At 36.5% G+C, this 17,291-nt stretch overlaps 1 protein-coding gene across 1 annotated transcript in view; it reads right to left on the minus strand.

Annotated features, from left to right (window-relative positions):
• The window catches only part of LOC141454851 (calpain-11-like), a 150,408-nt gene extending 147,899 nt beyond the window's left edge, over positions 1-2,509 (minus strand). The window contains exon 1 of the mRNA XM_074129488.1: positions 2,064-2,509. Within this exon, the coding sequence (XP_073985589.1) occupies positions 2,064-2,154 (91 nt within the window). The 5' untranslated portion in view covers positions 2,155-2,509. The remainder of the gene's footprint in view (positions 1-2,063) is intronic.
• Between the last annotated feature and the right edge of the window lie 14,782 nt (positions 2,510-17,291).

Genomic DNA, 17,291 nt, shown 5'->3' on the forward strand with positions numbered 1-17,291 from the left:
TCCGTTCGCTTTTTTACAAGAATTAATATGGTTTAAAGAACAAAGAAACGAAAACAAAAAGTTGTAGATCTAGAATGCAAAAAAAAGGGATTACTTCCGGCTGAATAAGTGTCTTCAATTTTGGAATTTCAGCACTTCTTAATTTTTTTATTTTTATTTAGTAATTTACAATCTGTATACATTGTATACAATCAGTAAATATGGAGAGAGTGATGAACTGGTGCGGGAGGAGAGCAGGAGGAGAGAAGCTACCCAGCGGTAGCACTCTCTAGATGAGAGAGGAGAATGTGGGGAGGAGAATTCGAGGAGAATGATGATTTATGATTTAGGTCTTCAGACTTCAAGGAAGTCGCGGAGCCACTGGTGATTCAGTCGGCGAGGAGGATTGTTAGGGATGTCAGAGGAAGCGAGAGACAGTACTAGAGAATTAGAGCTAGTCGAGAGAGAGTAGTATGGAATCTTCTTAATATTAGTTAAGTGAAAGGACCATGTATTATTCTGAAGAAAACCCTTTAAAGGGAGGTCTACCGCCACCACACCGCCCACAAGAGCCCTTTTTATCAAATTTCCCTTAATTTTAGAAAGCCAAGGTTAAAGAAAATTGTTGAAATAGTTTTCCAAGTAAAATGGTAAATGAGTGAAAACGAATCAGTGTAGTTGTGATTAGTGGCGAGGGAAAAACCTGCCCTGTCTGAAGCCCTTTTGGGACAGCAACAGCAGTAGACCCAGTACAAGATGAAAATCCAGCCCCGGTGACTGATTCTCCTATGACTCCCAGATGTCCCAGATCTAACTATAACCTAAAAAGTAAAACAGTAAAGTAATCGCCTATTTTTTCAGGCGGGCTTTACGTCCAACTACCAATTAGGTGTCGTGGACGGAGGCGACTAGCAAACATACTTTACTGTAAATTTCTTTTATTAACCATTAAATAACATCCAAGGCCTAGAGACCGGGAATCGAACCCACTAAGACTAAACCAACAATACAGCTTAGCGTTGCGGGTCTAGCCTATAACTGCCTAACATACTTTGATATAAATTTCTCATATTAACCATTGGGAATATAGACTAGTACCGCAATACACCTTAGCTTTGTGGGTCTAGTCTATAACCGCCTAACATACTTTACTGTAAATTCCTAATATTAACCATTGGGAATATAGACTAGTACCGCAATACATCTTAGCTTTGCGGGTCTAGTCTATAACCGCCTAACATACTTTACTGTAAATTTCTTTTATTAACCATTAAATAAAATCCAAGGCCTAGAGACAGGGAATCGAACCCAGTACCACAATGCATATAAGCTTTGCAGGTCTCGCCTCTAACCGCTCGGCTACCATGGTGGGCTATAACCTAGATTAGGTTATTTGAAGCCGAAACTACTCTTTGTCACCAATTCTGATTAAAGTTCTTAAGGAGGCTGTGTTGTCCCGCTCTTTTTTTCGTCTCACAAACTGTACAGTAACGGTCTGTGGCCTATTAAACCAGGAAGTGAGAGGACTGACCAGGGATCCTGAGAGATATTAACAGTATCTCAACCCTGGACGGGCCGTGAAACAACATTTACTGTCTACAGCACACAGAGCTCATCCGGTAAGGATGTTTGCTTTGGAAACCAACTGGAAAGCCGGCAGGCAAGTATAAAACGTCACGGTGGTAGCTGGTTCGGGACTGATGAAGGAGAAAACAGCTCCCGGATTCGGCTAAACCATCTTGTTACCCGAAATACCCAAATGATCCGGCACCTAAACTAGAAGAACATCTTTAGCAACAGCTAGCTCTCAAAAAGTCCCAATCACAATCCCAGATTGGTCCCAGCATCAATCTGGTGATGAAAACACATCTGTAAAGTGGTAAAAAAAACAGGTTGGCAGATTTACTTTGCTTGGTTAAGTCAGCTTCCTTTTGATCTAAGCATCTAGCGATTTTTGATCTATAGTACTCATTCGCAGACAATTCTCAGGTGACCTCAATAAGAATATTTCAATTTGTCACAATAGCAATATAAACCCACCTCTCATCCCAAAAAAAAACAATTAATTTTTTAAGCGTATTTACCGTTAGCGGTCACAGGATGACCCTCAGATCGTCCTGGTAGGATGTCGCCCCACTGGACGCACTTATCCCAACAGCAACCAGCACGACTCATGGCATGATTTCCGATTTGGTTTTTTTTTTTGCTTTTTCTGTCTTTGATTTTTTTTCCAGTACTGAGAAAGATCCACACAGCAATGGGGGGGGGGGAAATAACTTTTATAAACAAGGGTTCTTAACAAAAACAAAACCAAAGTTGCACTATATCCAAGGTTCAAAACCAAAAATTAAAGAAAACACATTAAAAAAAACACTAACAAAAACACAAACAATTTTTTTTAAAAAAATAAATAAAACTAATTAGTCTAAAATAAATATATGGTAATAAATAGAACAATAAGCGCGCACGATGACGCCGTTATACTTAACAATACGGCAGTTGGGCACTAACTGGTCGAAATCGGCCGCTACATTACACCTGACTAACACAATTCGCTGGAGTTACCCCCACCACCTGTCACCTAGATCGTCCCCACTCTAATTGTGTCTCTCTTTCTTCAAATCTAAATAAAAACAGCTGACTTGATAATAAACAATTAGAGATCAGCTGTTTTCTCCAATTCTCAGCTGCATTTCTCTTGAGGCACTCCACCTAATAAGGTTGCAAATATAGTGGAGCGGTGAGCAAAGCGGCAATGATAATTGCTTCAAATCAGAGCGACGAGCAACTAGCAAAGAATCGCATAGTTGACCGAGTTTAATCGCGTTTCTCCTTTCGACGAGAACATGATGGAGGAATTATTTATACAGGGTGTCCCAAGCTATATGGATAACGACTTTTTCTCGGAAACTAAGATAGCTAGAAAAAAACTAAAAAATACGTGTTCCCTTAGTTTTTTGTAAGAAATCCAAATTTACTTTGTAAATTTTTTTTGGTGCTTCCAGAAGCGAGATACAGGCACCAACTTCATTTTTTCAAATGGGAAGGTGTGGTTTTTATTTCAGAAATAGATTCCTCTATTTTTTTAAAGAAAAATTTACTTGAACGGTTTTTTTCTGTGAGCGATATTTTAGAAGTTATGAATGAAAACATGATTCTTATAAGAAATGTCAAAATGGTATTATAACGGTTTTTTGATTGAATAAGAAGAAAAGTACTATTTTATTATAAATTTTACTCCTCATTAATATTACAGATCATGCTCGAAATGGCCTCCACCATTAGAGATGCATAGACATGCTCTTTCCTGCCAATTGCCCCTTACTGCCAAAGAAATAGATTCGGCTTTAACCGACTTATACGTATCTATTATTCTCTGCTTTTGTTCATCTACAGATGCCAACCCGACTTGATTCTGATGCACCTAGATTTAGAAATGCTTTTAGGTAAGCAGAAATAAGGAAAGAAAGAAAAAAAGTTATGAATAATCACCTTGTTTTTCAGGTATCCCCAAAGGAAATAGTCCATAGGTGTCAAATCCGGTGAACGAGGTGGTCACTGAATTCCCCCCGTGTCGATATAACATGCCCATCAAATTGTCTATCGAGATATCTCTTTACATGCCTGATGGAGATATATCGACACGCGGGGCGATTCAGTGGCCACCTCGTTCACCGGATTTGACACCTATGGACTATTTCCTTTGGGGATACCTAAAAAACAAGGTGATTATTCATAACTTTTTTTCTTTCTTTCCTTATTTCTGCCTATCTAAAAGCATTTCTAAATCTAGGTGTACCAGAATCAAGCCGGAATTGCAATTGTAGATGAACTAAAGCAAAGAATAATAGATACGTGTAAGTCGGTTAAAGCCGAATCTATTTCTTTGGCAGTAAGAGGCAATTGGCAGGAAAGAGCATGCCTATGCATCTCTAATGGTGGAGGCCATTTCGAGCATGATCTGTAATATTAATGAGGAGTTAAAATTTATAATAAAATAGTACTTTTCTTCTTATTCAATCAAAAAACCGTTATAATATTATCATTTTGATATTTCTTATAAGAATCATGTTTTCATTTATAACTTCTAAAATATCGCTCACAGAAAAAAACCGTTTAAGTAAATTTTTCTTTAAAAAAAATAGAGGAATCTATTTCTGAAATAAAAACCGCACCTTCCCATTTGAAAAAATGAAGTTGGTGCCTGTATCTCGCTTCTGGAAGCACCGAAAAAAATTTACAAAGTAAATTTGGATTTCTAACAAAAAACTAAGGGAACACGTATTTTTTAGTTTTTTTCTAGCTATCTTAGTTTCCGAGAAAAAGTCGTTATCCATATAGCTTGGGACAGCCTGTATCCATATAGCTTGGGACACCCTGTATACGAAAATTCTTCGTTGAAACTTTGGTATTTGCAGCAGCTTAGAAGCCAGTAGTTGCAGTATTCCTTGATATAAACAGTACTATACATGAACTTGATGAATTCCATCACTTGTACCAACAACTTCGGGAGCATCCTGGCAAGTTTCATTCGTAATTTTGAATGTCAATTTCAACATTTGATTACATACTAGCCAGTGTTGAAGGCATGTTAATCAAGAAAAGGACGAATTTCAATAACCCCATTAATCCTGTCCCATTTCTTATCCAACACAAATCGGTTGTGATGTAGAGGATCCTTTTGGTCCCACAAGAGGTTTCTTTAAAAAAAAAACTACACCAATAAATGCAGCAATATCCATTTTAACCTTGAAAATTGAGCGCGATGAGAGCGAAGAAATCAAACGTCATAACGCTTTGCTCTACTCTCTATAGATAGAGTTGCTCTATCTTCGCTTTGCTCGCCACTAACTTGTGTTTGTTTTTGTCGCTTTGCTCTTCGCTATCATCGCCGCTCCACTATGTTTCATGCCTAAGGCTGGAAACATAGTGGAGCGGCGAGCAAAGCGGCGATGATAGCTGCTTCAAATCAAAGAGAGCGACGAGCAGCGAGCAAAGAGTCGCATGCAAATAGTGACGAGTTTAGTCGCGTTCTCCTTTTGACAAAACAAGATGGAGGAACTATTTTTATATGAAAATTCTTCGTTGAAACTTTGGTATTTGCAGCAGCTTAGTAGTAGGAGCTGCAGTGTACATGACATAAATAAGTCTAGAAATGAACTTGGTGAATTTCATTACTTGTACCAACAACTTCGGGAGCATCCTGGCAAGTTTCATGCGTATTTTCGAATGTCTATATCAACATTTGATTACATACTAGCCCAGTGTAACCCCATTAATCAAAATCAAATTTTATTGTTTTTGAATAATACAACTCACAACAAAAGTTAGGCACAATATAGAAAAATTAACTAAATTATTAACTAAATACAAATCTGTGTAACCCCATTAATCCTAGCAGTTACTTTAAGGTTAGAAAAAATAAATAAAAAAATAGAAATATATGCAGATAAAAAGAAATTAGTCAATTAAAAAAACACAATAATTTTATTAAATCCCTACACCATGATTTGTCGTAAATTAATGTTGTTCATCTGAAAAACGAGTAGTACGACGCTACAGAAGAAGGATTGGAGAATTCGTTCTGATCAGAAGTAGTAGGACGTGAAAATGTAATTTAATTTTGCCTAGTATTTAGATGAAAGTTAGCATTAAGGGATTGAGAACCAAATTAAATGTAGCAAAAATTACCTGAATTCTCCATTAACTACTAATTGTTAATTAATTTTAACTATTAATTATTAATTGTTAAAAACTATTGTAGCTTCGCAAATACTATGGTCCCACAGAGGTTTCTTTAAACAAACTAAACCAATAAATGTATCACTATCCATAACCTTTGAAAAATAACCTTTACAAATTGAGCGCGATGAGAGCGAAGAAATCAAACATGTCATAACGCTTTGCTCCACTCTCTATAGATAGCGTTGCTCTATCTTCGCTTTGCTCGCCACTATGCGCGGTCCCATATGTTGACTTGTGTTTGTTTTTGTCGCTTTGCTCTTCGCTATCATCGCCGCTCCACTATGTTTCATGCCTAAGATAAAGTATAGTCGCGCAAGTCAGGGTTATAAGGCGGGTTTCAGTATGGGTCAGCTGACAACGTGGTGGCGAAGAAGCAGGGAGGTATCACAAGGGTTATAAATGCACAGAAATTGTATTAGAAAGTAGATAATGTATTATCCTAATCTAAAAACTGAGTTTTCCTGAGTAAACTGAATTTCGAAACTTAGTACAGTTAGATAGTAAAGAATTTTAACCACTATCTACATTAGTAACTGAATGAACTGATAAAACTGAATGGATATAGTAAACTTTTGACCCAATGATAAGGCTACAGTTCATTGATTGGTGGCAGGGATGTTGATTAGCAACGCATTTTTATAAATTTAATTGAAATACAGGAAAGAAGATTTATATATTTCAGTTGGTACCCGTACACTTTGTCGGTGCTTTTATGTGAACTGTGTTTTGTTTTATTTGACTTTTATTTTAGTGTGTAGACACAGGAAGCGGAAACCATGGCACCAACCTCTTCACTTACTATCAACGATTGGTCTAAAGGAAATATCGCACAAGTGAAATTTACTAAACCAAATTTGATTGGCTATTTTACTACGGATTGGAAATTAGGTGAGTTATCTGATGAGATCACGTCATTAAAATACTACGATAATGATATCGATTTGACAAGTAATCAATTACAATTTAAATTAAATAGTAAAAACATCATAGAGGCTAGAAATCATTTAGAACCGATCAGGCCATTTAAGAATTGGATTCATAGAAATTTACGAATTGAAAACCAAGCGGAAGTGATTACATTTAAGAATGTTTTATGCAACATAATGAACACACCGTTTCATGAATTTGGTAGGAAATCGTGGTCAATTAGAGCGGAAGTCATTGATAATAGAATTTATCTTTGTCCAAACTCTGAACCTAAGCTGGACCAAGATCAAATAAAACTGGAACTATTGAAGCGCTATCTGTTTGTGAAAAAACCGCAATCATTTTTTAGAAAAGTAGTATCGATATTGGATAAACTATTCTATGAAGTGTATCAGATGAAAATCGGTGAAACTGAACTAATATACACAGCTGACCTGGCGGGCGTCTTCAGCGATCAGCTGGTCACTAATTTAGAAGAACTAGCATCCGCTGAACACGTAGAAACGGACATTTATAAAAGTGGCCAGCTGGCCGCTTTGGAATTCAACTACAATCCAACATGGTGGTCCATGGCTACGTTAAGTCGAGCTAAACATTTCATCATTGGTTTCAGCAACGATGAAAACCAGCTTTATCAAATTAAGAAAGTGACAATGAGTAAGCTAGAAGAATTTCAAAAAAATGTTGAACTCTGGTCACCGGCCGTTGCATGGAATTTTCTGGACGATTTTCTGTCATTTGTTAAATTGGAAATCGGACGAGTGGAAGTGAAATTGCGGAAAAATTATGTGTGGATATTTAATTATGAGGCCGGAAGCGATTATGTCACATGTGAGCCGTTTATCGCGCAAATAATCAACGATGAACTCCAATGTCAACCTGTGCTCCATTAAGAAATGAATACATATTACATATTTCTTCTTATTTATAATACAAAATAATATTTAACTACATGAAATATAACATATTGTTCAATTCGATAATTAGCTAGTTTTGATTAGCATTCATTGATGGTTTGATTTTCGATCGTTGTTAATCGATTATCCTTGGGAATTTAGAGGAGCGGTCAATAAAATTTTGTAGACAATTTTCCTTTTTCTTTAGACCGACGTTTCGGTAAATTTATTGCCTTCTTCAGGGTATTTATAAATTTGTAAAGTTATAATGTTTAGTTACATCATCATAACTGTTGATGAACATAATTTGGTTCATATTTATTATATCGATTACTGTATTAAGAAAAGTTTATTTTAGATAAATATATCGAAACTGTAGTTATGTATCGGAAATTGAATAATTTTTTAAAAATTTGTTGAGTTAATTTTCTAGATCGACCTGTACAGTTCCGTTTTGTATATTTGACGTAACTTCAATTTGGTATCTTCACAAAAAAAATTAAATAAAATCCCCATCATTAGGGAAAGTATTATAGCTCAGCGTATTCTGGATTCGGGGACACAGAGATCCCTGTTTCGAATCCCCAGCTGCTGGACCCTGGAAGCTACTTGCAGCTCACTCAGTGTCTCCGGTTTATGGACAGTGTTGTCTGTAAAAAGACTGTCCTGGAGGCTGACAGTGGTACTGGTAAAAGGCTCCGGTACTCAACAAAATCAAGTTGTTGGCTTTTAACAACCTTGGGAATGTGTGAGCTTCACCCAAGAGCCGCTCTACAGAATTAGGAGTCTGATCAAAAAGGACGGGTCATGAAGGGGGAGCTTTAGAGTGAGGGGAGCCACAATAGATCCAAAGGGGTCGCAGTGGCGTAGGCCTTGTGGCCGCCCTAGTTTAATCTATCTATCTATCTTCACTCTAAGGTACCTCTTTGACTTTGTGTACTGAGCTACCACTACTATGCTATAAGGAATTAGGTCTCTTGCGTGAGAGAAATCTAATGTGAAGCTTCACTCTAAGGTACGGCACTGCACATGTTGTGTCAGGGTGAGGGGGCTCGTGTGGCTAAGGATGTTACTCCACGAGGGGGGGTGGAACCAAGACCTGCGAGCTTTACCCAGGAAGTCGCTCTACAGAATTAGGAGTCTGATCAAAAAGGACAGGTCTGGAGGGTGAGCTGTAGAGTAGTGGGGAGCCAAAATAGATCCAAAGGGGTCGCAGACGCGTAGGCCTTAAGGGCCGCCCTAGTCTAATCTAATCTAATCTAACCTTGGGTCTTATGCCAAAACCCAACAAGATGGATCGCCAGTACTCTGTATCCTCCCAATCTTCCTCAGATAGGCCTCTTGCTGCCATTGCCACCTCCACTTCCTGCAACCAACTCCTTCTTCTTGGGCGGCCGGGACATAGTCAAAGAGCTTAAATACCCTTTATTTGCAAAATTTAGTTTGATCTTCTTCTTCTGCTTTCAATTAATTTATTTACTACTTTCTTTTTCTGCCTGTACGTGTGTACATTATCTCTTAGTATTTCCTTTCCTTCCTTGCTCTCTCAGCTAATAGCTCTTCTTATGGTTGCTGAGAGAAAGCAATGGTTAAAGCAATGTAGAGACCCGCTCTTCAGGAAGATGCCAGCAAGAATAGTGTTACCAAATGGAGAGTAGTTAGGATCAATTTTCCGTTAGGTCTTTCACTTGTATATATAAATATATTTTACCGTAAAAGGGAATGCAAGATGATAGAAATTGGAATCTCTTAGAAATATCATCTGATTCGACGAGAAAAAAAGAAAAGGAAAAGGACATTAAATATAATGTCTAACAAACAGGAAATAAGAAGCGAGCAAGGACCGAGTTTTTTGAATAGGAAAATTGCGTAAGTAATTTGGTCTGAATAGATGTAGATAACTACTCTGCAACAGCTGACTGAATCAGCTCTGGCTTTTTTGGAATTCCCACGATTTTTGTTTTCTATTGGCACTTGAATTTGAGGCGTCACCTACACAGGAAGTGAGTATAAGCTTTCGATTTTTTGAGGTAGTACACTTTACGACAATTTTGATCATATGCAATTGGCGTCTCATTGTAACCGGTTGAGGACAGTGAAATTTTTTCATTAACTTTTCCTCCATTAGTAATAAAATGCATTATTTTATCCGTACAGCTTTTCTATTTAAGAGTCTACACCGGAAATGTGTCTGTTTTAAGGCGCGAAAAAGTGGTTTTTACGAAATAGTTTCTCTCTCAGTGTTATCACCTTAACAAAATAATTGCAGAAAGTTAAAAATCGATAGTTTGCTTAACTATCACTAAAAAATTCCTAGTTTGAAGAAAATTGGTGAGTGGGGGGGGGGAGCTAGTTAAAGAATATCGTGAGACGGATGAGGATTTACTCCGGATGTTATTGTGGCAATAACTATCGCAATACAAACATTAAAATCTATGCTGGAATTTATTGTTAAAAGAAAATGGCAGTTTCAAGGCAGGAAGTATCCCCCACACTGTTGTTTTCCTCTTCTTCCCTGAGACTTCCGCTCAAAACTAGTCCAATCAAAGGTGTCTTACGAGCTGTGCTCAAGTCGGAAAACGGCTATCTCCTTGGTATTTAGATTCTGCTCGGGAGTAAATGGCTTTTTGCAGCTAACGCGAGTCTGGGAGGTCGTTCGCACCATTGTTAGGTGGTGGCGGAGGAGGATGTATCCTCTCTCTCTTGGGGGAACGGCATAAGTGATACAGGGTGTGGTCAACCTGGTCTACCAGGTTCTCTCTTCTCTTCCAGGGGAGTTCCCTGGCTAGTAACCAGGTTGTTGAAGCGAGATACGTATGTACTCCTTGGCGGAATTGGTAGAAGGTTCTAGCGCTAGCTAGCTCTGCTTGTTCTCAGATTTCTTGGATTTTCTAAGGTGAGAGGGGTGTTCACCCACTTTAATGTACAACCAATTTAATTTGGAGACCATTTTTGGTATCTAGAGGAAGGCTTTGCGGGATACCAGAAAGATTATCTTGCCTACCAGCAACCTCTCTATCCTGCACTTTCTCGGGAGCCTGGATGGTTGTTAGGGGGACACATGCCAAAATCTTGTAGACGGAATTTGCTACAGAATATTTAGATAGGGCTGACAATAAGGAAGGGTTGGGTTGGCTTACCGCTAACTGTAGGCTCCCACTTCTCTCCTCCTCAATCTTCCCTAGAATAACTATGGGAGGGGAGATGCTGCAGAGGGTCTCACCTGGCACTAGTGGAGTCCTTACGTATTTAATTAAAGGTATGTACTATTTCCAAAAACACCAGTGAGCAAACAGAGCGGTTATCTGACCTCAACACTTCTTAAAAAATGCTCCTGGAACAACAATGCTGTACGGAAAAGCAAATCGAAAACAACTCTGGTCTGTTCCATCAAATCATTGTACAGGAAACAAAACCAAGTGTGTCTAACACTAACACAGTTTTTTCCCTACACTTCACTTTAAGTGACAAAACGGAAACAGGGAATTTCAGCAATATGATTGGCTGATAAAACCTTCAAAACTCTCAACTTCGGAAACTTTCTTAGTGCAGATTCCTTCCTGTCTTTACGCCAATAAAAATTCAAATGCTGAAGAAGAATAAGTAAATGATAATTATTGTAAAACATTGTAAAACTCTAATGTAAAGAAGATATAGGACAAAGATTATAGAAATACTAAAGTTAAGATTCTTCATAATGAATAAATAATAATAATAATAATAATAATAATAATAGTAATAATAATAATTAAAACTGTCCGGTAGGACAGTTGTATAAGGGTTGATCGTCAAAAAGTGCACGAAAAAGCGTAACGTTAAAAAACACCCAACTTTGACAATTTTTTTCTCTTTTTCTATAAAAGATAAAATTCCCAAATTTTCTTTAAAATAAAGAGCAAACCCTCCTTTATAACTGAAATTTTTTTGCAACCACCCAGATCTAATAGGTTTCGAGAAAAAAGTTGCCGAAAATGATCAAAAACGGCATTTTCAGAAATTGTTGTTGTTGTTCTTCTTCTTCTTCTTCTTCTTCTTCTTGTTGTTGTTGTTGTTGTTGTTGTTGTTACCTTTTTTGTAAACTACGTAGCGCCTAAACGCGTGAACCGATTTTCATGAATGAGGTGTCATTCGATTCGGAATTTTATGTAGATGTGCCTTTTGGGGGTCTCGACGCTGTACACCGAATGGGAGAGGAGTTAGCCCCCTTTATGTAAGGCCCCCTTCAAAATTATTATTACTAATTACTCTGTAAATCTTAGCCCGATTTTGATAAAATTTGGTAGGATGATGGGGTTAGGGCTCCCCTATGTAACATTAAAGCGACGATCTGCTCTTACACTAGTTAAGGGGAAGTATAGCAATCGTTTCAAATTATCGACACGTGAACTGATTTTCATGAATAAAGTGTCATTCGAATCGAAATTTTGTACAGATTTGCACTTTAAAAGTCTCGTCGCTATGCCTCATATGGAGGGGAGTTTGCCCCACCCAAGTAAGGCCGTTTCTAAAACTATTATTACCAATATTTCTATAACGCTTTGTCCGATTTTGATAAAATTTAGCACGAAGAAGTGATTAAAGCTCCTCTACATGGCTGTGAAGTGCCATCATGCTCTTACACCTACTAAAAGGAAGTACTGCAATCGTTAAAATTATCAATGGGTGAACCTATTTACATTAATGAATTGTCGTTCGATTCAAAATCTTTGCCTCTTTGCCTTTTAGGGAGAAGTACTGTAATCGCCCGTTTATTTTTCTTACTCCTCTTAAAAGGAAGGTCTGAAATCGCAGTTTAAATTTGCTTTTTACGTACAAATACCTTCCTATTTTATATAAAAAGGCTTTCTCAAAAAAATTGTTGTTGAGGATGGTTTGGGGACCGCAACTATAATCATTCTTTAAAAAGATCTCTCCAGTGGTAGTTACGGTTCCTACTTAACTCCTTATCAGGTTATAATGATAGAATTGCTTATTCCAAATTTAAAAAAAACAGTAAAGCAGATATGTAACTTAGCAAAATAGACAAAAATGAAAATCTATCCAAAAGGTACAAAAATCTCCTTAACAAAAACTTACAGTTTAAAAAGTTAAGTATAAGGGTTGATTAAACGCCGAAAGGTACACAAATCAGCATGTACCCAACATTTCATTCAAGCTTAGTTGATATAATTTAAGTAATTTTGCTGCATTAACTTTTCCTTCACATTTTTTAGAATTTATTAGATGTCACAGACCCTTATGCTGGCCATTTTCATCTACAAAATATTTGTTCAAGTAGCACTGTAGATTGACTTTAATATCTATTAATCTATAATAATCAAACTATTAATTACAGGTTAAAAAGAAAACGTTATAAAAAATGAAAAAATTACGAGGCTACAAAATTTAAAAACTTTTTTAAAAAAATGCTTACACCAACATACATCAATGATTTCGATTATTTTATTTTTAATAAAAATCGTCGGTTTAAGTTCATTCTTCGATTAAAGTAATTGTTATTTTATGTAGTAGTCAAACGTTTATAATAATAGGTAATAATTATCTGGCTCTATCGCAAATAATATAGTTTTCTTCAATTACACTCTCAATGTAGCTGTTCTTCTCACAATGTTATATATATGTTATGTAATATAAAATAAATAAGTATTGCATACTTTTAGGACAGCTAATTATTCCAGTATTTTACTATAAGTAAAATTAAATTACAATTGAGAAATGAATAATTGTTGTTGAATAATCTACTTGTTATTAACTGTGTGTTATTTGTGCTCACGAATATTTCGGTAAGACGAATTCAAGTCTGAAATATTGTTTTAAATCCTCCGTGATTCAAATTTAAACAGTAGCCGACTCTAACTTTCTCTTTTTCTACTTTAACATGCACGTATAAGATGTGACAACTTCAGAATAAAGGGCATATTAAAGATAAATCAGAAGAATAATTTGGAATAGAGTTAAAATAAAGTACCTATTTAAAAACGAAGATATAATATACACTTTATCATAATTATAACCAAATAATATTATGAACGAACTGGCCAGCCTAAGGGTCTGTGACATCTAATAAATTCTAAAAAATGTGAAGGAAAAGTTAATGCAGCAAAATTACTTAAATTATATCAACTAAGCTTGAATGAAATGTTGGGTACTAGCTGATTTGTGTACCTTTTGGCGTTTAATCAACCCTTATACTTAACTTTTTAAACTGTAAGTTTTTGTTAAGGAGATAATAATAATAGGGAAGGGATTAGCTATGAGGTTAGCGTACTGGACTCCCACGCGGAGGTCCCGGGTTCGAATCCAGCAGCTGACCCTTAGATTTTCTCTTCCTAGGAGCTTCTTACAGCTCACTGTCCGGTGATGGACAGTGTTGTCTGTAACGAGAGAACACTGTCCGGAGGCCGGCAGTGCACTGAAAAAAGCTCCGGGCGCCAATAAATCTTAGATGTTGACGCGCCTTAAATCATTTAATAATAATAATAATAATAATAATAATTAAAAATTCATGGGCAATCTTACATCCTTCTAATTGAACCTTAATTACTTTCACTTAAATTTATTTCAAAAGGTAAACTAATTTTGTTAACCTTCTTTAGTGTATTCAAATCTGAATATGAATGTAATATTTTAGGTTTGTTCAGAATTTATTTATTTATTTATTATTTATTATTTATTATTTATTATTTATTTTGTAGGTCGCACATTCAATTATATATTTTATTATCATTTTACCTATTTCTCTTTATTTCAAGGTGCTTTAAGAATGGTTTGTTACCATAATTATATGGTAAGTAAGAGAGAGACAATGAACTCCATTTTTTACTTTATACTATTATTTAATAACTACTTTTGCCATTATCTATTATCTATTACTATTGCAATCTATTTGTGAAACTACAGGAATAATTTTATTTGTTTTTCTGAACATTATTCATTGAGATTGTTGTCGAAATGGAATCTACAAAACAGAACCTCCTGTAATATGTATGCTTACATAAAATACAGTTATTTATTTAAAAACAATAAACAAAAAAATTATTTTACAAAGATATTCAATCAACCAGCATCATTTATTGTGGTTGGTTACAAAAACCGGCCACTAGTCGCAGCACTGACCAAGGCTTTTTGAACCGACAATTGCAATCTTACATTTCTTTAGCCAAAGATTTAAGAAATAATTGGTCTGGAAAAATTGAAGAAAATAATCAATGATGAACATTCACACGAATTTTCTTTTAGCCAATAATTGGGGCTATTAAATTTTCTTGAAATTAGAATTTCCTCTAGAAAGATAGTTGACTTCATCAGTATTATACTTTTCCATTCTAACAAAATATTAGGTGCTGAAAGTAAAGATGATGATCCAGCTTCTCTAGAATCTCATAATATTCTCTGAGAAAGATTCAGACCTAATTAATAGATTAGCCTAAAACAAAATTTTGTCCACTTTCAAGTGAATTGTCTAGAAAGTTGCTGTCTAGAATATAAACAATTTTCTTGGATTTAAGGAACATTAAAGAATTGTCTTTCTTGGTCTTGAAAGCTTAAATTGGAAATTGGACATGATGCCTAATTTAGTAGCAGTAAAATAGTAAGTAAAGTAGAGTAATGCCTATTTTTTCAGGCGAGTTTTACGTCCAACTACCAAATTAGGTGCCGAGGACAGAGATGACTAACAAACACACTTTACTGAAAATTCCTCATATTATCCATTGGGAATATAGACTAGTACCGCAATACATCTTAGCTATGCGGGTCTAGCCTATAACCGGTCGGCTATCATGGCGACTAACGAACATACTTTACTGTAAAATTTCTTTTATTAACCAGTAAATAAGGTCTAGGCCGGGAATCGAATCCAGTACCACAATACATATCAGCTTTACAGGAGTCGCCTCTATCAGCTCGACTACCGTGGCGCCTATATTTAGTAACAAGTAAGAGGAAATAAAAAAATGTGTGAGCCTAAACGTCCGGAGTGGTAGAAAGAGAAAGTCGTCCTAGTTTTTGTACTAACCATAAACTTGGACATAAAATTAATTAAAAGTTTTACTTCCGGTGAAAAATTTAAAATCTACACCATGATTGGTCTACAGTTGAGACTCCAACAACAACAGTTCATCTCCTCAGTAAGCCCTCCTTTCCTGCAGTTTTGTATCATACAATTGGTAAGATCGCTGATAGTTGGAAGATCCCTACAGACAGACATTAGCGCTTAGGGTGATCTTGGAAACAGTTCCCCAGGGAGTGTGCAGGATATATTGATCCGAAACATTTGGAAGTGAAGACTTGCTACACCAGCAGCAGCACTAGGAGCGGTACGTCACGCAGGTGTGACGACGCCTCCACCACCAATGACGTCATCAACTCACTAACCTCCCCCACACTTTGCCCTTGATCTTCTTCTTCTTCTTCTTCTTCTTGCTCGTACAGCTTCACCGGCTCTACTTCTTTACCCTCTCTAACTACTTTAGGTGTTGTAAGGATTTTCCTCGGTCTATCCTCCGGAAAAATTAATTAACACAGGTAGAAAAAGGGGACGAGTATCCTTCCTTTTGTTCTCTCCTTATTCTGATCCTATTCTTTCTCTCCCTTCTAACACCATCCTAAATGTACATCCATTTGGGACTTAAATTAAAAATGACAGGTTACCTTTATTTATTTTGTTTATCTTCCTATTTTTACCTTCAACTTCTGCTTCTTAACACCATCATTGATTTCTTTCTTTATTATTTATAATCTGGTGGGCATCAATTTGTGTTGCTCATTTTTCTTTCTTCACCGTAGCGCTATTATTAATGGTGTCAAAGATGAACTCACCATTATCGGATTACGTATTTGCGGTGTTTTCTTCCCCCCAGGAAAGCCTGGTTCTGGCTGCAAAATTACTCTTCCAGAAAATTCTTATTCACAGAAAGGACAAATTCTGGAGCACAGACCAGATTGGAAAAGATCTTCCATCGCCTGTCTAATTGTATGGCTAATTTCATATTTACACTATGTCGACGGGCATTATTGTGTCTGTAGATGATTTTCCGGGTTGATTTGGGCGCTCCTGTTGAAATGGCCGCCTCCATATGGCCGAATTGCTCCCCCATACAATTGTAGCATTTACAGTCCTGATTTACTCTGCAACATGTCCCGATCATTAAGGCCTTTCATGTCCTACCAGACCCTACATGATCCTGAGTATGCAGAGATCTTGTATAAACCGTTTCTTTGTTAGCGGTCAAACCATTTTCTTCGGGCTTCCCATACACAGCAAAGAGGTTGGATTCCTTGTCTACAACCTTACGGAAGAAGTCGAAGGTGGAGTTTTGAGGCCAGCTAAGAGACCGTATTTTAAACCTTTATCACTTAATCACTATGATAACACGATTTAAATGGACGACAGTATTGCAATGCCAATACGTCCTCCTTACTTCCGGTGAAAACGACTAGAAACTGGAAATGTGACATGAGCGCATTACTTTCCTTACTTTGTAAGAAAAACTACAAAAGTAAATGCCATACAGTTTTTTTAAATCGTACATTACACTGAAAAGACAGTTTAGAGGAAGAAAGTTCAATCAAATCGAAATCTAAAGGTTCATCTTCCTGTGATTTGGTAAAATAGAAGTTCCGGTTAACCTATTCCTCACACAAACAGACCAAAATGAAAAATACACTTTTCCTTGATTATAGTACTTCGAAAACATGTATTTCCGGTTAAGAAGATAACTTTCTACAGACAGATCTTTCTCT

The sequence above is a fragment of the Rhodnius prolixus genome, unplaced genomic scaffold, assembly GCF_049639745.1.
Source record: "Rhodnius prolixus isolate KJV_2025 unplaced genomic scaffold, Rpr scaffold_15, whole genome shotgun sequence".
Lineage (NCBI taxonomy): Eukaryota > Metazoa > Arthropoda > Insecta > Hemiptera > Reduviidae > Rhodnius > Rhodnius prolixus.